This window comes from Equus przewalskii, chromosome 3, assembly GCF_037783145.1.
Source record: "Equus przewalskii isolate Varuska chromosome 3, EquPr2, whole genome shotgun sequence".
Taxonomy (NCBI): Eukaryota; Metazoa; Chordata; class Mammalia; order Perissodactyla; family Equidae; genus Equus; species Equus przewalskii.
Genome location: NC_091833.1, coordinates 75,809,533 through 75,833,739, shown reverse-complemented (window position 1 = coordinate 75,833,739; position 24,207 = coordinate 75,809,533). Strand labels below are relative to the sequence as shown.

The window sequence follows — 24,207 nt, the reverse complement described above, 5'->3', positions numbered from 1 at the left end:
CATGTGGTTTGTGCTTCCTCACAGTATACTAGCCTCAGAGTAGTAGGACTTCTTAAGGGCAACTCAGGGCTGCAGAAGCAAGTGTTTCAGCAAACAAGGTGGAACTGCATTGCCTTTCCTGAGGTAGCTTCTGAAATCATGTATCCTTGCTTCAGCTGCATTCACTTAGTTACGGGAGAGTCAAAAACCCAACCAGATTCAATGGAAGGAAACATAGACCCTTACATCTTGATGGTACAAGTGTCAAGATCACGTTACAAAAGAGTATGTTAAGTGGAAGATATGAGTGTGGCCATCTTTGGAAAATACAGTCTGTCATACCTGTACTTGTATGAAGCATTGCTGTAATAGACCACCCCACCTTGAGGTATTGCCCAGCTATTGGAAACCCTTTTCTGGCTCTACACACTTACCCTAATCTCTGACTCTAGTCTCTGAGGAGCTTATTGATCAGAGGACTCTAAACTTGCTCCTGGGTATCAAAGTTAGCTATTAATGAGAATTACATAGACTTTCTGGAGAAGATGGAAAACTTAAGATTCACACAACTTACACTGAACTTTTGTAAGGAAGCCTTTTTGTATATTGAGAGGCTACCTATGTGACATAGATCTGTGTATATATAAGTGTATACCTATTCATGTTACTTCATTACAGTTCAGTTAATGCAATTGACTGAAATTTTAGAAAAGTGGGGTAAAAAGATTGTTTTTTGTTTAGCAGAGAGCCAGTATGTTTCTGTTTCTTCAAATCATAGGAGGAGGTTGTTAACTAGTAGCGTTTTATTGCAAATGAGTACGATATTTTTGTGTTTTGCAGATATGCAATATGATGAGGATGATGATGAAATCACCCCAGATTTGTGGCAAGAAGCTTGCTGGATTGTAATCAGGTAACTTTATACCAAACTGAATAAACTCTGCAGGGCACTATAACCTATAAAGGGATTTCCTGCTTATTCTATACTTGAAAATTAAATGTTCTATATGAATATGCTACATGAAAGCTGCTTTTTCATTTTATTTGTTTACATATTTAACTTTTTAAGTATTTCAGACTTATAGAAAAGTTATACAAAGAATTTATGTATACACTTTGCCGAGATTCCCTGAATTTTAACCTTATACTACATTTTCTTTCTCTCTGTTATTTTTTTTCCTGAAACATTTGACAGTAAGTTGCAGACATAAGAACATTCTTTTACATAATCATAAGTACTCAAAATTATAAAATTAATATTAATATAATAATCTTATTTAGTCTGTAGACCTTACCCGTTACTGGTGATGTTAGTTTGATTCCTTGGTTTTCTCATTTTAAATGGATAAAGTGACAATGTTATATTTCAACCTAAATTCTCATTTAATTCTAAGTGTAATTAAAATGTAATAAAAATAAAACTCAGGAAGAAGCCTTACGTATAGATAAGAAAAGTAACTGTTAAGTAATGAAGTAACATCCTGCTATGTTAGGATGTAAAATGCTACAACTCTGCTCTCTTACCAAAATGACAGTTGCTTTGTGTATAGTAGCATGGTGATGCCTGTCTGAGCCCCACCATCTCTAAGATGCACATCTTCTTGGTTGACGCTGTCTTCCTTTTCAAAGAACACATGCTTCTGACATTCTACCAGTTGTGTTTAGAGTATAACTGAATCTTTTTTTTTTAAGATTGGCATCTGAGCTAAGAACTGTTGCCAGTCTTTTTTTTTTTTTCTGCTTTTTCTGCCCAAGTCTCGCCAGTATGTAGTTGTATATTTTAGTTGTGGGTCCTTCTGGATATCCTCTGTGGGATGCTGCCTGAGCATGGCCTGACGAGTGGTGCAATGTCTGCGCCCAGGATCCAAACCAGTGAAACTCTGGGCCGCCTGAAGCGGAGAACACGAACTTAACCACTTGGCCATGGGGCCGGCCCCTGAACCTTTCTTGAACATTGTTTTTTTTTTTTTTCCTGCTTTATCTCCCCCAACCCCCCCGTACACAGTTGTATATCTTAGTTGCAGGTCCTTCTAGTTGTGGGATGTGGGACGCCGCCTCAATGTGGTCTGACAAGTGGTGCCATGTCCGCGCCCAGGATCCGAACCCTGGGCCACCGCAGCGGAACACACGAACTTAACCACTCAGCCATGGAGCCGGTCCCTTTTTTTTTTTAAATTTTATTTTATTTTATTTTTTTTGAGGAAGATTAGCCTTGAGCTAACCACTGCCAGTCCTCCTCTTTTTGCTAAGGAAGCCTGGCCCTGAGCTGACATTGTGCCCATCTTCCTCTACTTTATACGTGGGACGCCTACCACAGCATCGTGTGCCAAGCGGTGCCATGTCTGCACCCGGGATCCGAACCAGCAAACCTGGGCCGCTGAGAAGTGGAACGTGCGAACTTAACTGCTACGCAACTGGGCTGGCCCCTGAACGTTGTTTTATTAAAAATGTATTGAGTTGTTGGGATGTAACTGTATATTTTTTCTATTAACATGGGCTATAAAAACTTTGTATTGAGACATTTGTATCTTCTATGATGTTTGAGTAGTAAACATCAAGAGGCATTTTACAAGGAAACAATAACCAGGTAGATGTTCTCTGGTGCATCCTTAAATTCTGAAGTCTCCAGGGAGAAGGAATATTTTCATCTTAGACGAAAAAGAATTGTTTTCAACATATGTGGTAGATTGCTCAAGAATAAGATACTCTAGTGTGAACAGTCACTGCATTTAACATTTATTACAAAATATATTATTTGATTTTTATATTTAATTGACTATAGGTACTTAGGCTGTTGTAAGATGATGTTTTGTTTTTTCACTTTTAAACATCAAGTGATCTTTCCCAAGCAACGTGAATGTGATATTACTTAACATCATGAGTGACTTCAGCACGATGACTTCTGGCAAAATAATCATGATAATAGATATCATAAATAGGAAATATTTAGTTTAGGCGTTTAAATGATGACATTCTTAATGAAGCACTCTTCTGATGATTTTGGGGAAAGTAACTGTGCTTCAGCTTCCTGGGGGAATGAAACTTGTCCATAGTTCTGTAAAGATCTTTCATCATAAATTGTCCATAAAAATCATTGCTATTATAGACAGTGCCTTCCATATGTTTCTTATATATCAATGGCTGACTCAAGTAGTTGTGAGAAATTTCTTTTCTGTTAGCTCACAGTCTCTACTGAAGGAAATTGCCCCAACCATTCTTTAGGCTGTACCTTATACAAGGATGATTGTGTACTGTCTTTTCTACCATAGGACCTAACTTCTAGTATTGACTGTCATGGTTGATTGAATCAGGGTGGGACCTTGACCCAAAGCCAGCCAATCTGTACACCTGTCGGTGACCTGTGAGGTGACCTGATGATGCTAAAATGGGAGGCTGGTGATAGATTATGCATATTGTCTCAGAAGATTGATGTGAGCTTGGGGGAGTTAGTTGTTACTAGGGAGAGTGGAATATAAGCTAGGAAAATGTCACAGATATAAGATGCAAGAATCATAAGGTGGAGGAGTTGAGACCTGGGGGTATGCTGGGGGGCAGTTCCTACTGCTTAGGGGTGATGAGTTAATCCAGTGTTTAGGGTTGTGTTAGATCTCAGAGCTCTCTTGGTCTCTCTGAAGCCCAGCTATGCAGGTGTTCCCGGATGGTGGTGAGGAGTGAGGTGCCTCTCGCACTTACATTTACTTGTATTTTTATTATATATCTCCTTTCCCATCCCTCACATGAACCAATGTCTGTTCCTTGTAAACAGTACGTCTGCTCTTTTAGATTCTCCATCCTTCTTTAGGGCTTCACTATGTAATTTCCATATGTATACTACTAGCTCTGATCTCTCACTCATGCTCCATTTTTTTTTTTTTGAGGAAGATTAGCCCTGAGCTAACTGCTGTCAGTCCTCCTCTTTTTACTGAGGAAGGCTGGCCCTGAGCTAACATCCGTGCCCATCTTCCTCTATTTTATATGTGGGACGCCTACCACAGCATGGCTGGTCAAGTGGTGCCATGTCCGCACCTGGGATCTGAACTGGCGAACCCTGGGCTGCTGAAGCGAATGTGCGCACTTAACCGCTGCACCACCGGGCCGGCCCCTCATGCTCCATTTTTTATCAGCAGTCATTTACTGAGTATTTTCACTTGAATAACTTACTCTCCTCTCACCTTTAACATTCAAAAATAGAACTACTAATCTTTAACCTAAAATTGCAATTCTTAAACATTCTGTATTTTAGTTGTTGATATCATCATCCTTCCTCTTATTCAAATTACAGTTCTTTTTTTTTTTTGAGGAAGATTAGCCCTGAGCTAACATCCGCTGCCAATCCTCCTCTTTTTGCTGAGGAAGACTGGCCCCAAGCTAACATCCGTGCCCATCTTCCTCTGCTTTATATGTGGGACACCTACCGCGGCATGGTGTTTGCCAAGCAGTGTCATGTTCGCACCCAGGGTCTGAACTGGTGAAACCCGGGCCGCCGGAGGAGAACATGTGCATTTGACCGCTGCGCCCCTGGGCTGGCCCCTACAGTTCTTATTTTTATTTTTGACTGTGCATTTTCTTTTGTTTTCTCTCCTGATGTTTTTTTTCAAGAAATATTTCAAAGAGGTTAGATGAAATTTATCTATATAGGGCATTTGTAAATTGGGTTTCCTTATCCTTCTTATGTTGTGCTTTAATTGTTTTACCCATAGTATAAGTCTCATTTCGCTGAACTTAACAATAAGTTCTACAAAGAAAGTGTTCCTAGTCTCACCTTTTTTTTTTTAGAGAAACCTCATAGTATCTTGTGTACTGGTGGGCATGTAGTGGTTCGTATTAAATGATTATTTGTAGAATTTAATTATAGTGAAAATGGGGAAATATGCTAGAAAATATCACTGAATTGTGACTAATTATGAACTCAAATATTTTCCAGTTCTTATTTTGACGAGAAAGGCTTGGTCAGACAACAGCTGGATTCTTTTGATGAGTTTATTCAGATGTCTGTTCAAAGAATTGTGGAAGATGCTCCACCTATAGACCTGCAAGCTGAAGCTCAGCATGCCAGTGGGGAAGTTGAAGAACCGGTAAGATGGGTTTTCTAATAAAGGAACCTAAGTAAAAGAAGAGTATTGATTTGAAATTTCAGTCCTTCTCCTACCTGGCTTAAAGGTCAAAAAAAAAAAAGTCAGTAGGTGTTTTTAGCAGTGTACTTAAAGCATCTTCAGTCAGCTCCTGATAGTTTCTTACTAATGGAGAGATACATTTTTGCAAGTAATCCAAAACCCTAATCCTTATTCAGATAGTAGATATTTAATAGTTGAGAAGAGGGAACTCAGAACTATGGTGAACTACTAAGAGAAGCCTGCTAGAAATAGTCATATTGCTTCAGAAGATCCCACTTTTTTCTTTCACAGTATAAGGAATCATAAAAGAAAAAGTGTTTGAAGGACTTTCTCCCCTGATTATTTGTTGCATGAAATACATTATTATAAGAGATCATAAAGGAAAAATCACCCAGACATGTCAGCTATTTTAATTTTTCTCAGTTCCTTATAGTCTTTGTTTACAGATATGCATATCTTTAGTGTTGTTAAAATCATAGCAAGGGTATAATTTTATAATCTGGTTTTACATGGGTGATTGTAAAGAAGTACATAGCCTAAAATAATGACTGTCCCTAGCTTTTGAGAGGTAGAGAGGCAGCATGATGGGCGTTGAGAGACAGAAAACTGAAAAAGTGAGGCAGAGAGAGTCTCAGAAATAGAGGGAGGTCATTATTTCTAGCCAGTTCAGTACTTCTTGTCTATAGCTAAGCTCCTAAGGGCTGATCTTTTATTTTCATTCTAGTTGGACATGCTGCATAGACTTTGGCTGTTAAGAACAAAAATAATTGGCTTTTCTGGCACTGTGCTGGAAAGATGGGCATAAAATGCCATTTTTATACTTACATCATTTTCTCTTCATGGTCTTTGCAAAACAAGAGAGAGAACAATATAACGTAGCATATTCAAAGTGCCAGTACCGTAAGTACTGCTGGAGGAAGAGATCTCTGAAGCTGTAGTATCAGAGCTTAGTGGAAAAGATGGGAGGGACTTAAGCTGACCGTTTAAGGGCAGGGTAGGACTTGTCTTAGTAGAGAAAAGATGCTTAGGCATTTCATCAAGAAAATACTTGGTGTATTTGGAGATGTACTTGGGGATGTACTTGAGGATGGAATGGGGACCATAACAACCAGTATATGACTTTTGGTTTGATCTATTTTTTTTTTTTTAAAGATTGGCACCTGAGCTGACATCTGTTGTCAATCTTTTTTTTTTTTCCTTCCCCCCAAAGCCCCCCAGTACATGGCTGTATATGCTAGTTGTAGGTCCTTCTAGTTGTGCTATATGGGACGCTGCCTCAGCATGGCTTGGTGAGTGGTGCTAGGTCTGTGCCCAGGATCTGAACTGGGGAAACCCTGGGCTGCCAAAGCTGGAGTTTGCAAACTTAACCACTCGGCCACGGGGCTGGCCCTGGTGTGATCTATTTTTTTTAAAGATTTGCACCTGAGCTAACATCTGTTGCCAATCTTCTTTTTTTTTTCTTCATCTCCCAAAAGTATCCCAATACATAGTTGTATGTTCTAGTTGTAAGGTTGTTCTGGTTGTGCTGTGTGGGACGCTGCCTCAGTATTGCCTGACGAGTGGTGCCATGTCCGTGCCCAGGATCTGAACTGGTGAAACCCTGGGCTGCTGAAGCAGAGCACGCAAACTTAACCACTCGGCCACGGGGCTAGCCCCCGGTTTGATCTATTTTTGGTAGGTGTTAGTAGGAGATAAGATGAAACCAGATTGTCACAGGCTTTGGATGTCATAGGAAATTATTGAAAGATTGTCAAAGAATATTCATAAAGCATTATTTTAGAAAGGTTACTTTGGAAATGGTGTTTACTTGGATTGCAAAGAGGCTGGACGTGGATAAAAGTCTTGGAATAGCCTTGTTTAGGATAATAATGTTCTAGACTAGGGTGATGGTGGAAGTAAGGAGTAGAGGGATGTCTTCCCTTTGGCTTGTTATCACCACCAGTTCTCTTTGCCTTCTGCCTACTCCAGTTTAGGAAACTTGGGTGTCAATAATTTACCTTTCGTGGTCTGCTTAGTCCCATCATCTTCTCTGAGATTTGGTGTATAGCGAAATCCACTATGTCTTTATCTCTAGAAGCTTCTCATGGATCTTGTTTTGTTGGGCAGCAAATAGATATGTACTTGAAAGCTTTTTATTTTATTTTATTTTTTTTGCTGTGGGCTGAGCTATAGTCAGCCAGGATTGGAGGTTCTCAGGCCTATATATAGAATAATTAGGATTTTTTGTTTTTAATTGAAGAGTTAGGTTTATTTTTTCTTATTTTCTGCTGATTAGATTACAACATGGTTCTAATTGTCTGAGTTTATCTTTTCTTTGTTTTCTGGTAACTTTGTACTTCTGACCCTAATCAAGGAGAGCGCAAATGAAACTATATAGATCATTAATACAAATCCACTTTAACTGTTTGATATAAACTCAGAGCACATGGTATGTGCATAGCCTTTAGGTACTTGTGATATATTGTCTCTTTTTGGCTTTACCTTATGAAAAGAATTAAGTATAAAACTTGACATCTATGGAATATGGGTGTTGACTTTGGAGAGTCCTTATATTAGTAAAGTGGATTAATTTCACCAGTTTCTGGAGCTTCTTCTACTCAAAATGTTAATGTCATTTAAAATGGAATTGTTAAAACTTTTATGGAAAAAAATTATTTAACTTTTTTGTATTTTTTGGTTTCTTTTCAGCCAAGATATTTGCTGAAGTTTGAACAAATTTACCTCTCCAAGCCTACCCATTGGGAAAGAGATGGTGCTCCTTCACCAATGATGCCAAATGAGGCCAGATTAAGAAATCTCACGTAAGAAAGAATTTTTCCAGTAGCTGATATTGAAATGCAATTCAGAAAATGTAATTTTAACCAGTTGAGAGTTTTAGCAAATACCTTACTATTACTTAATCCTGACCTACTTTTGTTTTCAAAGGTATTCTGCTCCACTTTATGTTGATATAACAAAAACAGTCATTAAAGAAGGTGAAGAACAACTTCAGACTCAGCATCAGAAGACTTTTATAGGAAAAATTCCAATTATGTTGCGTTCAACTTACTGCCTGTTGAATGGCTTAACAGATCGTGATCTTTGTGAGTTAAACGAATGCCCTCTGGATCCTGGTGGCTACTTCATTATTAATGGATCAGAAAAGGTATAGAGCATTATTTAAAAAAAAATAGAAAATGATAATATTTAAATTATGAAAGTTGAAATTAAAATAAATTTTTATACAGAATAACCTGGAAGTGGCCGTTGAATTATGTAGGGGATGACAGCTGAACTTATATAAGCCCAAACTTTATTTAGCTGTATATAATATGCACTAGAAATTGGGTCAGTTGTTTGAGCTTGCATGTTTCTAGGAAACATTTATGCAAAATGGAGTTTGTAAAGTTCAACAATTGATATTTCAGTGAGCCTATATGATCAGATTAAATTAAGATGCATATTTCACTCTTCTTTCTACTTTCAGGACTTGTAGGTTTTATGCCTGTAACTTTTTTATTGTCAATATAGGTTCTGATTGCTCAAGAGAAAATGGCAACAAACACAGTGTATGTGTTTGCCAAAAAGGATTCTAAATATGCCTACACGGGAGAGTGTAGGTCATGTCTGGAGAATTCTTCCCGACCCACCAGTACTATTTGGGTTAGCATGCTGGCAAGAGGAGGACAGGTATGGACTGGGATATGGTATTGTTTGCATTTATTCCTTTTTGTCTGGTTTTGTAATTTACCAGATTGCATTTTTAGTCAAAAAAGCTTTTCTGGAGCATCAGTGTTATATGGTAGGCATTGTATAATTTACGTATTGGTGTGTAACAAAGGATTCCAATAGCAACATTTATCATCTCAGTTTCTGAGTCCAGAATCTAGGTGTGGCTTATCTGGCTTCTCTGGCTGTCTCTCACAAGGCTGCAGTCATCCTAAGGTTCATTCACGTAGCTGTTGGCAAGATTCAGTTCACTGTGGGTGTTGAACTGAGAGTCTCAGTTCTTTGCTGGCTGTTGGCTGGAAGCCTCTCTCGTTTTTTTTGCCAGTGGGCCCTGTCCATACACCAACGTGGCAGCTTGCTTCATCAGAGACAGTAATCCAGAAGAGCCTTAGAGTGTCTGAGCAAGATGGAAATCACACTCTTTTATAACTTGATCTTGGAAGCAACAGCCTATCATTTTTGCTGTATTCTTTTGTTAGATATAAGTTAGCATGTCCAGCCCGTACTCAAGGGGAGGGAATTACACAAGGCAACAATAGTAGTAGGCAGGGATCATTGGGCACCATTTTAGAAGCTGTAAAGATGAGGAACTTGAAGATTAGAGAGTTTTAACCACTTGAAGTTAAATATATATACACGTAGAATAGATGTTTTAAAGAAGTAAGATGGTTCTTCCTTGTAAAAGGAGGTTGAATGGAGCCCAAGTACAAGCATTTGGAAAAGATCCCCAGGTGATTGTGATATACATTCTTTGTTGACAAGCATTGGCCTGGATTATGGAGGGCAAAGACGTGAACATAGTATATTAGGGAGATTATTATGGCAGCTATGGACAAAATAAATTAATTAGAGGCAGAGAAAGGAAAATCATTTGGATTTAGTGAAGGTTTGATATGAGGATGAGTCAATTAAGATTCTGTGCTTTCTATTCTGATACCATAAAATAGAGACCTTCTAAAAATTGATTTTTAGAGAGAACCTAGTGAGTTCATTTTTAGACAAAATATTTTGGGGAGCTGCATGATGTAGCATTGTTTTTTTAGTGTTTTGCTTATTCTGAAAAAGATCTATGATGAAACAAATAATTGACTGAATGGAATAATTGATATCTAGGTAGAAACAACCAAATGGCAGTTGGAAATATGAGGGCTGAGGGTACAGGAAAAATGTCAAGATGAAGATTTGGGTGTCATTTATAAAATGTTATTACTGAACACCCATGAGGTGAGATAAGGTTTCTAAGGAAGGAGGCCTGAAGTAGGAGGAGGAAGATGACAGATGTTGTGAGAGGGATCATGATAATGTAGGGTTATGAGGCTAAGAGAAGATAGAGTGAGTTTGATATTGAGGAAAAGAAATATGAGTAAAAGTGAGAAACCAGGTGTTTGTATGCCAGTGTAGGCTAGTTACTTTTGTTTGTTTTTGTATGTGTGTACATGAAATTTACTGAAAGATAAATTGGAAAACTGTGTGAAAAAGGCTGTTTGTTAATTTTGTAAGGTTTTTCAAACAAGGAGATACATTGTAGACCAGCTCTGAGTTAATATTTGTTTTTCATTCTGTCCTTAGCTTTTTTCCACATTTGTCTATCTATATTGTCTTGTTTTTTACCCCTCATCTATTTCTTTCTTCCAGAGATTTTTTTTTTGGGTGGGGGCAGAAGGTGAGGGGTCAGTGTTCACATTCTTTGCAGCCAAATATCATTTCTAAATACAGTATTGGGTAATTCTGAAAGAATCTTGGCAGGCAGTAGAGAGTGGAAGTTCTCTTGGGTCTGTATGCCAGTCTCTTCATCAAATTAGTAAACCTGTTTCAATGGTTTTGAAAAGTAGCCGTAGGACATGCCTTAGAATATGAGAGGCATGCTTCTTTTGAAATATGTACAGTGAACATATATATAACATGATTCTCATGAACATTTTTATATGCCTGTAATTCTTATTCTGTATATTCATATTCTATTCATTTTTTTTCCTAGGGTGCAAAAAAGAGTGCTATTGGTCAGCGCATTGTGGCAACTCTACCATATATCAAGCAAGAAGTTCCTATCATTATTGTGTTCAGAGCATTAGGTTTTGTGTCTGACAGAGATATTTTAGAGCACATTATTTATGATTTTGAAGATCCAGAGATGATGGAAATGGTAACGTGAAAGCAAATGTATTCATAATGTTTTACAAGAGGTTTCAAGTTACTGACTGTTGCTAATCTTAAAACATAGTAGAGAGCTGCCCTGAAGAGCAATTTAGCTGTCGCAAATCCCATGGCATTTATTGTGTAGTGAAATCCTTCAGCTTTGCCTTGGCCTCTTTCCTGACAATTTTCTGTAAAATAGACGTGAAAACTAGAGGCAGCCAGAGTTCAATGATAGCAGTGAGAACAAACAGTAGTAAGGAAAATCATAGAAGTATACAAGTCTGGTGCAATTTAGTAAAAAGGGAAATGAGTAGTTGATATTTTCTTTTTTTTTTTTAACTTTTTATTTTGAAATAATTTCAAACTTATGGAAAAGTTGCAAAGAACTCTTGCATACTCTTCACCCATATTCACTAGTTGTTACATCTGTCACATTTGCTTTAGCATTCTCTTTATATATACGTTTTTTCCCGGTCATTTGAGAGTAACTTTCTGGCCTCATGCCCCTTACTACTAAACACTTCAGTGTATATTTCCTAGGAACCAGCACAGTCACTTATGGAATCATAGTACGTTTATCAAAATCAAGATGTTTAACTTAGATACAGTACTATTAATATACAGATCTTATTTGGGTTTTTGCCAATTGTCTTGATAATATCCTTAATAGCATATTGTTTTTTTATGGTTCAGAATCCAGTCCTGAATCATGCATTGCATTTTGTTTTTATGTTTCTTTAGTCTCTAATCTTTCCTCACCTTTTTGCCTAGTCTTTCTTTTTTTTTTTTTTTTTTTTGAAATATTTTTTTTTTAAGATTTTATTTTTTCCTTTTTCTCCCCAAAGCCCCCCAGTACATAGTTGTATATTCTTCGTTGTGGGTCCTTCTAGTTGTGGCATGTGGGACGCTGCCTCAGCGTGGTTTGATGAGCAGTGCCATGTCCGCGCCCAGGATTCGAACCAACGAAACACTGGGCCACCTGCAGCGGAGCGCGCGAACTTAACCACTCAGCCACAGGGCCAGCCCCTAGTCTTTCTTAACATTGAAATTTTTGGAGAGGATAGGCCATTTATTTTGTAGAACTTCCCTCAATTTGTTTTTTCCTGATATTCCTCATGCTTAGATTCAATTTATGCATTTTTTGGCAGGAAGAATACAGAAGTAATATTGTGTGCTTCCCAGGGCATCGCATCAGTAGTCATATGATGTCATTTTGTCCCATTATTAGTCATGTTAACTCTGATCACTTTACAGTGGTATCTGTTAGGTTCCTTCGCTATAACGTTACTATTTTTGTGGGAAGATTTTTCAAATCTAGATAAATATCCATTTTCATATCAGATTTTTCCATTGGTGATCCTTGTCTGAATAGTAGTTGATAATCTTAAAGTTTTCCCTGATTGTCCAGAATCTTTAAGACTACAGAGAAATAAGGTAAAATGCAGGCTAAATGTCACAAAGTTAGAGAGTGGAGTACATTTTAGATAGTGGAGTATTTATTGATATGGTTACTTGAGAAAAATGGGTTCTGGTTAGATTTTACTTTAAGTTTTTACTGGTAGTCATATGCTCTTTTTTTTTTTTTTTTTGTTGAAGAATATATGTTATCTTTTATCCAAAATGCATCCCAAATGATTCAAACTGGATACAAAATTTCAAACTGAAATTTTCTTAAAACGAAAGACCTGATTTGCTTTATGTATATTGTCTTTTTGAAAATTCCTGTTTGTTTGCTAGCACTTAAGCCTAGGCCAATGTTTACAAGTTTGTGAGTCAGGTATTCATTGTGCAAAAGTGCTTTAGTTTATTCTTCTAAAAGTACATTATTATTATACCTTTTTCCAAATCCATATTAACCGTAACAAAACAATTTCATAACAGGGACAATTTCCTTTATAAAGATCACTTTCATCTATCATTCTATCTTGTGGCCTTACTTTGACTGGTTTACATGGCCTTTTTCTGATCTTTGGTTCCATGAGTGGAATTTGGATGTTTTAGCTTGTGGGTCAGTGACAAATAGACATAAGAAATCAAAGGCAGGAAAGGCATTTCAGTATATGTGATAGGATTAAAGTATATTTTCAGGGGCCAAAGCTACTAAATGTTACTCCTCATTTCTCATGCTCATTATTTTGTAAAATTGGAATTTTACAATGTTAGAACTGCAGTGGAACTTAGAGATTATTTTATTTAGTCCCTTTTAGATGAGGAAACTGCTCAGAGGCCACAGCTAGTTAGTGGCAGGAGTGGAACACAGGTCTTTATAATGATATGCCTTTAAAATAGTCTCCTTTACGAAATACTGAGTGGTTTTATTTATAGGTAAATAATGTATAGGTGTAAGGAATAGGTATAAAATAGGTATAAGAAAAACATCTTGAAGCAAGGCTGAAAATCTGTCACATTTATTTATTTGTAGCTTAGTAACTTTTAATTTTAGTATTAAACTTCTCTAAATTGATTTTGTATATTCGGAAGGAACTTTATTTTGTCATTGTTCATTAAAATGTAAAGAACATTTTAATGTTTTTAAACATTAAAAAACCATGCTCCTCTTTATAATGGAATCATGTGTATTTTTCTAGAAAGTATAATTGCCTGTGTTGATGAGTGGATTTTGTCAGGGATTTCTAAGGTGTCTTCAAGTTCTAAGACTTTGAGATTCCTTGATTTTCTAGAAGCATTTGCATATTTGATTAATTTCATAGGGATATTTAACATGTTATAAATTAAGTGACAGTTGACTCATTTTAAGGTGAAAATATGAATTTGAAAATAACTTATTTAAATTATCTGATAGGTTAAACCTTCTCTTGATGAAGCTTTTGTCATTCAAGAACAGAATGTTGCACTAAATTTCATTGGCTCAAGAGGGGCAAAGCCTGGAGTCACCAAAGAGAAAAGAATTAAATATGCAAAAGAGGTCTTACAAAAAGAAATGCTCCCTCATGTTGGCGTCAGTGATTTTTGTGAGACCAAAAAAGCCTATTTCTTGGGGTATGTTAAATTTCATTGTTTTAAGTTCTTTGCCAAGATATAGTTGAGGTAAAGTTTTTCTTAAAGCTAAAAATGTAAAAAATTTGTTTTTAATGTAGTAGTTAAAAAAAACCCAAAAACCATGTGTTTTTTTTTTGCTTCTTTTCTTTCTTTCCAAGGTACATGGTTCATAGGTTGCTTCTAGCAGCATTGGGTAGAAGAGAATTAGACGACAGAGACCACTATGGAAACAAAAGATTGGATCTTGCTGGGCCGCTACTTGCATTCTTATTTAGAGGGTAAGGAATTATAGAATGATATTGTTAAAAGTAGAGAGATTTCACTTTAGGTTGGTCATTGTACATGGAGGGGTAAACTGTCTTGGAATCATAGGAAGTTAGCTAAATTCTCTTTTCCAGTTGCTCAGATTTAGTTTTGCTTCGTGTCTGTGAATTTCAAGTTTGTGAGGAGAATTTATTACTTGTTTACATTTTATGTTTTCCTCTGATGCCTTTACAAGGCATTAGAGAAAGCTGAAGTAGGACCTTGATTTTCTAAGTGTTGATATTGGAATTTTTATTAGTCTTGTTTTTGTGTTTTTTAGCACACAAAAGGTGGAGGGAGGTCTATCAAAAATATTAGCGGTGGTTGCCTCACAGTATTGGAGTTATATGTAATTTTAATTTTTATTATTTTGTTTTATTTTTTTAAGAACTTGTTTTGTGGGGTTTTTTTTTTTGGAGGAAGATTAGCCCTGAGCTAACATCTGCTGCCAATCCTCCTCTTTTTTTGCTGAGGAAGGCTGGCCCTGAGCTAACATCTGTGCCCATCTTCCTCCACTTTTTATATGTGGGACGTCTGCCACAGCATGGCTTGCCAAGTGGTGCCATGTCCGCACCCGAGATCCGAACTGGCAAACTCCGGGCCACAGAACGTGTGCACTTAACTGCTGCACCACCAGACCAGCCCCTGTAATTTTTATTTTATTCTTAATATGTTTTTTATATTTTCCATATTTTTATAATGAACGCATACTTTTACAACTTATAATAATTATAGTTATTTAAAAAATAAAATATATAGACAACTTAATACAAAAAAGATAATACTAGCAATTTAACGTTTTATACAATGTTATTTAGTGTGTTGTAGATTAGTATTTTTCAGCCCTTTTTTTTTTAATCATCACCCCAGTAAGGAGCCTCTTTTGACATTTTTTCACTAATTGCTCCACCCATGTATGCTTATGTACATCTGCACTTCATGCATAAAAAGAGTAAAAACACCTATCTCCCTCTACCCCAACCATTTTTTGCCCTTTGTGGGCAATTTTATCTTTGTTGAGAATGCACGTTTTAGAACTTTACATGTTTAAAACATATTTTATTTGGCAGTATGTTTAAGAATTTGCTGAAAGAAGTGCGGATCTATGCACAGAAGTTTATTGATCGAGGAAAGGATTTTAACTTGGAGTTGGCAATTAAAACAAGGATTATATCTGATGGCCTAAAATATTCTTTAGCTACTGGAAACTGGGGTGACCAAAAGAAAGCTCATCAAGCCAGAGCTGGAGTATCTCAGGTAAGGATGTTGACTATGAGTACAGGTTTGATAGGAAAATGTTATGAGACTGACAGATTCTTTGATTCATTGAAGGTAAGTTATTTTGCTTTTTTTTCTTGGTGGGATGTAAAATCACTAGGGGCTTTTGAATTATGAAAATAAAAATTTTCTTAAATTAGCTGTTAGCATTACTAAGAGAGACTTAAGATTTTGGCTTGCATCAAGATAGTAAATAAATTAGAGTAGCTACTTGGGAGGTGAGACAGTCCATGTGAGTGAAATTTTTGTCTGAAAAGCTCGATGTTAGAAGCTGACCCAGAGGATAAATGGGCATCCCCTTACTTTGTTGCAAAATGTAGTACTTCTAACACTGATTTCTCTATGTTGGCATGTTGTGTGTATGGTGCCTGCAATAGCTACTCTCAGATGGTGTAATGGGGAAACCTCTAAATAAAAGTCTCACTAGGCGTTTTTATATTTTCTGTTTATTTTTCATGTAAGATTGAAAATCTATATTATACATGTCTGGCTTTATGGAATTTTGGGGGGTCTTCCCCTCTTTTTTTTTTAACTAGCCTTTATCAGTATCACCCGATTAATTTGGCATTCTGACACCAGCTTCAAGCTCCTGACTCCTCGAAACCCAGATGCTCTAAGAAATTCTGGGAGGCTGCTGATAAAGTTGAATTTCTTGTTCCTTTTTATTTAGTAAGGATTTATTTTATTCAGTATACTTGGTGTTTGTGATTCTGGGTCCACAAACATGAATGAGATTCCAGCCCTCAAGGAACTCACCGTCTATTAGAGGAAACATTCATCCATTTACAGCTGACTATGCTGAGCTGAATTTTGATAAATACCATGTTGCCAGTTCAGTTCAGTGAATGATTATTGGGACTTAAGATGTGCCAGGCACTCTGCCACACATCAGAGATGGCAAGATGGCTAAAACGTGATCCCTGATCTTCAGTAGTTTACAGTCTATGCTCATAGATAGATGTAAAGAGATAGTTGCAACATGGTAGAGTAAGTATTTTAATGAGAGATATGCACAACTGCTCTGGGAACGCTGGAGAAAGGCATTTAACACAGCCTGAGAGTGTGAAAAGAAGTCTTTCTTTAGGAGGTAACACCTGAGCTAATTTTGAAGGGTAATTGGGAAATAGGCCAAACCTGGTAGGAGAGTAGAACCAGCAGCTCACAGGAAAACTGGAGAAAACTTCTTAATATTCTGAAAGGGATGGAGAGAGGAAAGAATGTGTGTGTATGTGGGAGCAGCTAGAGCAGTCTAGGGTTTTCAAATCAAATGGGAGAGTTAAGGTGGGATTGGAGAGGGGAGCTGGGATGAGCTCATATAGAGGAGTGTTGTGGGCATTTTTGTTTTTTAGGTAGATTCACAGTAATTGGCTGTTTGGAGAAAAGATTTGAGAAGGGCCAAGTTGGTGGCTGGAAGATTGTTGTAACAGGCTGAGTGAGAAATAAGTAGGGCCTGGACTAGAGCAGTCTTGTAGAGATGGAGAGTGGAGTCAAATTTGAGAAATATTTAGGAAGTACCTTTTGTAAGACTGACTGATTAGTTGAATGATGGAAAACTCAGTAGAGTACGGAAAAGAGAACAGTTCTTCTTGGAGATGGGTCAGATGACTTTTATAGAGGTGGCAACATTTCACCAGGCAGAGCAGAGTGGGGAAGTGCATTCCATTCTTTGGCAATACAGTGGTCAATGGTGTGCACGTGGGAGGGTGTTTGGCAATGTGGATGGGTACAGGAATTGGAGAGACTGGTAGGGGAGGGTCATTTCAGACTTCACTGAGAAGAGCTTTAATGTCGTGTTCCTCTCTAGTTGGTGGGGACCTGTTTAATATTTTTTAAATAGGTGAGTGATGTGAACAACTCTGTGTTTTAATAATTCTGGTAACTGAAGAGGGTCGATTGGAGGGTACATTGCAGGAGGTGATGCCAGTAGTATAGGCAAGAGGTAAGGTGCTGGCCTGTTGCTGTGATGTTGGGAATGGAAGGGTTGGGTTTTTGAGAAAATTTGAAAGTAGAATTGCCAGGGTAAGTTTATTAATGTATGAAAGAAGGAAGTCAGAGACTAAAGTGATTTTGAGCTTCTGGATTGGGAGATTTCTGGATTGCCATTAACCCTGACAGGAGTTTTAGGCGGATGGAGGAGGTTTGGGTTGTTATAGGGCTAGGAAAGATGGTGATTTTTTATTAGGTGTATTGAGCTTGAATTGCTTGCTTTATATCCCTCAAAGGATAATAAGTAATAAAGGTAATAATTATTACCTGACTTATGAGTATTACCTTGCTTAGTGTCCTATAAGTATTGAATCTCCATCTTGGATTCAGAGACCTCAACCTGGAAAAAGTACTGAGTTGGTAGCATTTATTACTTGCTGAGTGCCTAACGTGTGTCAAGTACTGTTCTAGGTACAGAACAGAGAAAAAACAAATAAAAAATTCCCATTCTTATGGAGTTAACATCCTAGTAGTTGGAGACAGACCATGAAACATTTATGTAGTCTGGGAGAATACCGCCTATTTGCCATTCCTCCTGTAAGGGGCAGCTAAGTTATGGGGCTGAACAAGATTATTCAGGGAAAGGGTGGAGAATGGAGGGATGTGGACAGTTTGACACTCGGTGGATTATATGTAAAAATATGGCTTTGCTTCATTCTAATATTTGCCAGAATTGTGCTGTAACAGAAATGCCTAAACTTTAAAGATTTCCTATTGTTTTCTAGGTATTAAACCGCCTGACTTTTGCGTCCACTCTTTCTCACCTGCGTCGTTTAAATTCTCCGATTGGTAGAGACGGCAAGCTGGCCAAACCAAGACAGTTGCATAATACATTGTGGGGAATGGTGTGTCCTGCTGAGACCCCAGAGGTAATGCGTTAGAATTTATGTTCAGGACAAAAAGTCTGCCAGTAATTATGTAAAGTATAATTACTTTTAGAAGTAAGTTTTTATTTAATTAGGCAGTGTGGTTTAGAACTAAGTATTATTTGGGATTTTGTTCTTAGGAAGTAAGAGTAAATCCTGAAATCAAATTGAAGGAAAAATGTTTATGGACAAGAATTTTGATAGGCATGTTAACTTAGAATGAGTAATACTTTGTTTGTTCCTAGGGCCATGCTGTAGGACTTGTGAAGAATTTAGCCCTGATGGCTTATATTTCAGTTGGATCTCAACCTTCTCCAATTCTGGAATTTTTAGAAGAATGGAGTATGGAAAATTTAGAAGAAATTTCTCCTGCAGCTATTGCTGAGTGTGTATAGATGCAATTTTTTAAAAAACTATTGTTAATTTTTGGTTATAGCTTAGTATAGAGTTACTAAGTGCAAAATGTTTTTGGTTTCACATTTTTAGTGCAACCAAGATTTTTGTTAATGGCTGCTGGGTTGGAATACATAAAGATCCTGAACAACTTATGAACACTCTAAGGAAATTACGGCGTCAGATGGACATCATTGTGTCTGAAGTAAGAGTCTTGAATTAACTAAGAGGGCGTGATCTATGGGATTTCTAAACAAGGCATAAAACTAGTGAAAGTTATTTTTGCGTTACCGTCTTTCTTTAACTGGTTTCCCTTGAGTTGTAAAGTATATTGTCGAAAGTCTACGTGATGTTTAGGTCTAGGATGAACTAAATTTAATTATAAGGAATTGCTTCCTTTAATGCTTTAGATATATGCTTCTAAAAATTTGATGTGTAATTTAAATTATTAAATTAGAATTTAGAATTTGAATCATTTTAAAGTAAAAGGAATTCTTTTGAGGACATTTTTGTAAAGCTGACACAACAATGCTTTTTTTTTTTTTTTTTAAGATTTTATTTTTCCTTTTTTCTCCCAAAGCCCCTCACTACATAGTTGTGTATTTTTAGTTGTGGGTCCTTCTGGTTGTGGCATGTGGGATGCTGCCTCAGCGTGGCTTGATGAGCAGTGCCATGTCCGCGCCCAGGCTTCGAACCAGTGAAACCCTGGGCCACTGAAGCAGAGCGCACAAACTTAACCACTTGGCCACGGGGCCAGCCCCCACAATGCTTTTAAAAAGGGAATAATCATCTGATTTATCCTTTATCTGAATCCAGAGATTCATTCATAAAATGTGATACACCTCTAATAGATTTTCTTATATTTAGGTAGATATTGAAGTCTTTTGGGATTAGGATGAACTTTTTTTAATCATTAAAATATAGTATGAGCTTTATTATTCCCCAAAATAGGGCTTTTGCCTTGAGTGTACCGTCATGCATTGCTTAACGACAGGAATACGTCCTGAGATATGCATCATTAGGCGATTTTTGTCACTGTGTAGACATCATAGAGTGTACTTACACAAACCTAGATGGTATAGCCTATTACACACTAGGCTCTGTGGTACTAGTCTTACAGGACCACTCTTGTATATGTGGTCAGTTGTTGACCGAAACATTGTTGACCGAAACGTTGTTATGTGGCACATGACTACTGTATTGAGGGATATGGCTCAAGCTTTTGATTCATCCACATCTATACCTTAGAGTCTGGCTAGGTGAATATAGTTTTGGAGAGAAACTGCAACACACTTAAGCCAGTAGCTGGCTTCTTTCTGACCTAGCAAAGCAGAGAAGAGAGTTTGGTTGCTCCAGGCTTTCCAGTAGCAAAGACACTGGATTTGGACCCCAGCATATGCACAATTTGAAGTCAGGAACAGAGTGCTTCACTTGAAGGCAGGCAGGGCTGAAAGACAGCCTAAGAACCGAAATTGGCTGTATTTTTTATGATTGAGAACTTTACTGATGTCATGTTTTTCTGCTAAGAGCTGCCTTCAGCTTTTCTGTGTTCTCTGGGGAATTCTTTATGCTTTTTTAGGCCTCTTTACCTTTCCATGGGCCCATTCCTTCAACCTGGAGTGTTTGCGCTCCCTGTCCCCTGTGCCTCCTCAAAAACAGGCAGTAGGGAGAAGGGTACTTATTACTTTTCCCAGCTAAATCTCACTTATTCTGCAAAACTTCTATGAACTCTTATCTCCTTCAGAATACGTTACCTGACCCTCCAGTTTGATTTAGATCAGAGGTTTGCAAACATTTTCTGTAAAGGGCCAGATGTTAAATATTTTAGGCTTTGTTTACCGTACAGTGTCTGTTGCGTATTCAACTCTACTGTTGTAGTGAAAAGCAGCCATAGACAATACATAAACCAGTAAAGCTATTGACAAAAGCAGATGGCAGGTGAGGGCAGATTTGGTCTTCAGGCTGTTGGCTGACTCCCTGATTTAGATCTCTGTGACTATATATAGCATATTTTACTTAAATACTTCTGACAGAATGCTTATACCAAATAGCAGCTATTGATTTGTTTGCCTACCTCACTACTACACTGTTAACTCCTCAGAAACAGGGAACATGTCTTAATATGACTTTGTATTTTCACCTCTGAGCATGGTGCCTGACACATAGTAGACATTGAGTGTTTGTTGAACGTACAAATAGACCCTGTGTCCTTGGACTAGACACTTTGATCTCCTATTGGAGAGTGATGTTGGGAGTCTCTAAGTGGGAGAATTGTGTGTATTTTTCAGAAGTCGTCTAGTACTTTTTCTTGTGTTTCATGTTTTCTAATAACCAGAAGTCATCATTTTATCCATTTCTAGCTTCAGTCTTCGGTTGGACCTGTTAGGCTTTCCTGTCAGTAGTCTTCTCTAGACCTGTTAAAGAATATTTGTTTCCTTTGGAATGTAAGATACTCTTTGGCCTTTGAGGAGGCACAGCTCAATTTATGTCCTCCTTTTAAGACAATAAAGCTGTATTCTATTTGGAATTCTCTAATGATTTAAGGCAGTGCATCTGAAAGCAGTGTCTTTTCTGGGACTTCAGAATGCCACTAGTGGGGTATTTCCTCGCAGACACAGTGTTTCTCCTCAGATTGTTTTCTAAGGATAGGAAATGGGCGGAGAACGTGAAACATTTTCTCTTTCTTGGCTTTTGACTCTAGTTTTTACAAAGTGGATATTTTTGCTGGCGCTTTTATGATTTACTATTGTTTTTAAACCAAGTCATCCAAATCTTTCCCTTTCTTAAATAAACCCAATCTTTTCTTTAATGAAAGTATCCAGATGTAATTTCACTTTTTTAAAGTACTTTTTTGGAGAAATACCAATCTACTTTTCCAAAAATTTCCCAACTCATTGGCATTTCATCTTTTAGTTGACTGATCTAGATATTTCACTGAAAACCCTTATTTATTTTCTTTTTGGCTTATTTCTTGACATGTAGGTACCTCAAATTCTGCAGTGCTTTTAATAATTATTGTGCTCTTTATTGCAAATTTTCCCAAAATATTTTTGATATTTTCTAAGCATGTATTTTCTGGTGCCATCCAGTAGAAATATAGTGTGAGCTACTTATGTGGTTTTATACTTACAGCATATTTCAGTTCAGACTGTCCACATTTCTCAACAGTGACATGTGGCTGGTGACTGCTGCATTACACAGCTAAGCTATAAGCCATTTGCCTGATGGGGGCGTGTGAGAAGTCAGGCTTATTACTGGGAAAGTATGATCACGGCAAAGTGATATAGGGCTGGTTATTGAAAGGTTACAGAGTGAAGTATGCGTAGTTATCGAAGAGGTGAAATAAGAAATTGTCATATACTGGTGTTTGTCATACCAAAAATGTATTTTCTTCATTTTACTTTATCTTGTATGATATTATTACCAGATGTTGTTCAGCTCTCTAATTACCAAGGTTATATATTTATACTTTAGAAGATTTTTATTATACGTAGGTTTTTAGTATATTGAACAATGATAAACTAAGATTTATCCATTTTATTTGATAATTGGTTGCTCCAGAAATTTATTAGGACTTTGATTGTATTTTTAGCTAAGCCTCAGTGATACAGAGAAAATAAAAATTCACGAGACTGTTTTGTCTTCTAATATATAGGTTTCTATGATCAGAGATATTCGAGAGAGGGAGATTCGGATCTATACAGATGCAGGCCGGATTTGTAGACCACTTCTGATTGTGGAAAAACAAAAGCTACTTTTGAAGAAGAGACATATTGATCAATTGAAAGAGAGAGAGTATAACAACTACAGGTAAGAATATGCAATGAGACAAAGATTGAGATATAATTCACATACCATAAAATTAACCATTTAAAAATACACAGTTCATTGGTTTTTATATATTCACAAGATTGTGCAACCATCACCACTAATTCCAGAACATTTTCATCACCTCAAAAAGAAACACCGTACTCATTAGCACTCAATTTGTTTTTCTTAATTTTTGTTATCAAGTAAAAGGCTTACATGGTTTTGTTTAAATGTAAAAGTCTGTGGCATGTTAAAGTTTAATAATAATGATAAGGAAAAACCTATTTAATATAAATATATAACCTATAAGATGAGTAATATAATAATAACTTTAATAAAAAGATGAACCTGCGTTAAAATTTATTTTTATTGTAAAAAAAATTTTATTGTAAAACAATTCAAGCAATGTGTATAATAAAAATATATAAAAACCCAAATTCATACTCTCCTCTTCAAAAATAAGTACTGTTAACAATGAGTATATATTCTTCCAGATCTTACTCTGTGTATTTATATACTCACCCCCTACCCCACAAGTAGTTTCTTTAGAACAAAGCAAAACTAGTAATAATAGTATGGAAGCATACTTTATTGTTCAGTAACTTTCTCTTTTTTCATTGTTAACAGTAATGTATCTATTTTGGAACTCTTTCTGTATCAGTACCTATAGATTTAGGAATCGTCTTTATTAAGTAGGAAGCCTAGTTAATTAAAATAGCTCAGGAAATAAAGAAATTAAGTGAATTCTTCTTTTTTAGTTGGCAAGATCTTGTGGCCAGTGGGGTAGTAGAATATATTGATACTCTAGAAGAAGAAACAGTAATGCTTGCGATGACTCCGGATGATTTACAGGAGAAAGAAGTAGCTTATTGTTCCACATACACACACTGTGAGATTCATCCGTCAATGATTCTTGGCGTCTGTGCATCTATTATTCCCTTTCCTGATCATAACCAGGTGGGTAGAAGTTTTAACTTCTGATTTGTAAGAAATTGAGAAAAATATAATAAAAATTAGAGATTAGTCTGTAGCTTCCTCCTAAAGAAAAGCTTTTCAATGAAAAGACTGTGGACTCCTACAGAATGAGCATTTAACAGGCTTATTCTTGTGGTTCACTGTTAAGAGCCATAATTGATTGTTCCAAATGGTTATCACTTGTCTTTCAGAAAAAAGTAGAAACTTTTGAACCATATTTCTAATTTATGTAGTACCCTGTAGAGTCTATTCCTTTAGAAGTAATTAAATTTTCATTGATTCTGCTTTTCATTTCTACGTTTAGTCCCCTAGAAATACATACCAGTCTGCTATGGGTAAGCAGGCTATGGGAGTTTATATCACTAACTTCCATGTCCGTATGGATACGTTGGCCCATGTTCTCTATTATCCTCAAAAACCACTTGTGACTACACGGTCTATGGAATATCTACGATTTAGAGAGCTGCCCGCAGGTATGTTCAGCTTTCTTCATTTTTAAGATCCTGCCATGCTTAAGGCACTTTTTTGGGTGCTCGAGAGGGTTAATAAAATGCATACGACACAGTTTCTGTTCTCATGGAATTTATAATGTGGTGGGAAACATGAACACCATTAAATAAAAGTAGATATGTGGAAACTGTTAAGATCGAGGTATACAG

General features: G+C 36.8%; 1 protein-coding gene across 1 annotated transcript in view; it reads left to right on the top strand.

Moving 5' to 3' along the window:
• Positions 1–24,207, top strand: part of POLR2B (RNA polymerase II subunit B) — a 44,517-nt gene that overhangs the window by 4,603 nt on the left and 15,707 nt on the right. Inside the window, exons 3-17 of the mRNA XM_008528626.2 lie at positions 820–892; positions 4,904–5,054; positions 7,782–7,894; positions 8,019–8,238; positions 8,604–8,762; positions 10,780–10,944; positions 13,741–13,937; positions 14,096–14,215; positions 15,311–15,497; positions 18,230–18,373; positions 18,616–18,755; positions 18,857–18,968; positions 22,419–22,573; positions 23,332–23,530; positions 23,853–24,021. Coding sequence (XP_008526848.1) covers positions 820–892; positions 4,904–5,054; positions 7,782–7,894; positions 8,019–8,238; positions 8,604–8,762; positions 10,780–10,944; positions 13,741–13,937; positions 14,096–14,215; positions 15,311–15,497; positions 18,230–18,373; positions 18,616–18,755; positions 18,857–18,968; positions 22,419–22,573; positions 23,332–23,530; positions 23,853–24,021 — 2,304 coding nt within the window. The remainder of the gene's footprint in view (positions 1–819; positions 893–4,903; positions 5,055–7,781; positions 7,895–8,018; positions 8,239–8,603; positions 8,763–10,779; positions 10,945–13,740; positions 13,938–14,095; positions 14,216–15,310; positions 15,498–18,229; positions 18,374–18,615; positions 18,756–18,856; positions 18,969–22,418; positions 22,574–23,331; positions 23,531–23,852; positions 24,022–24,207) is intronic.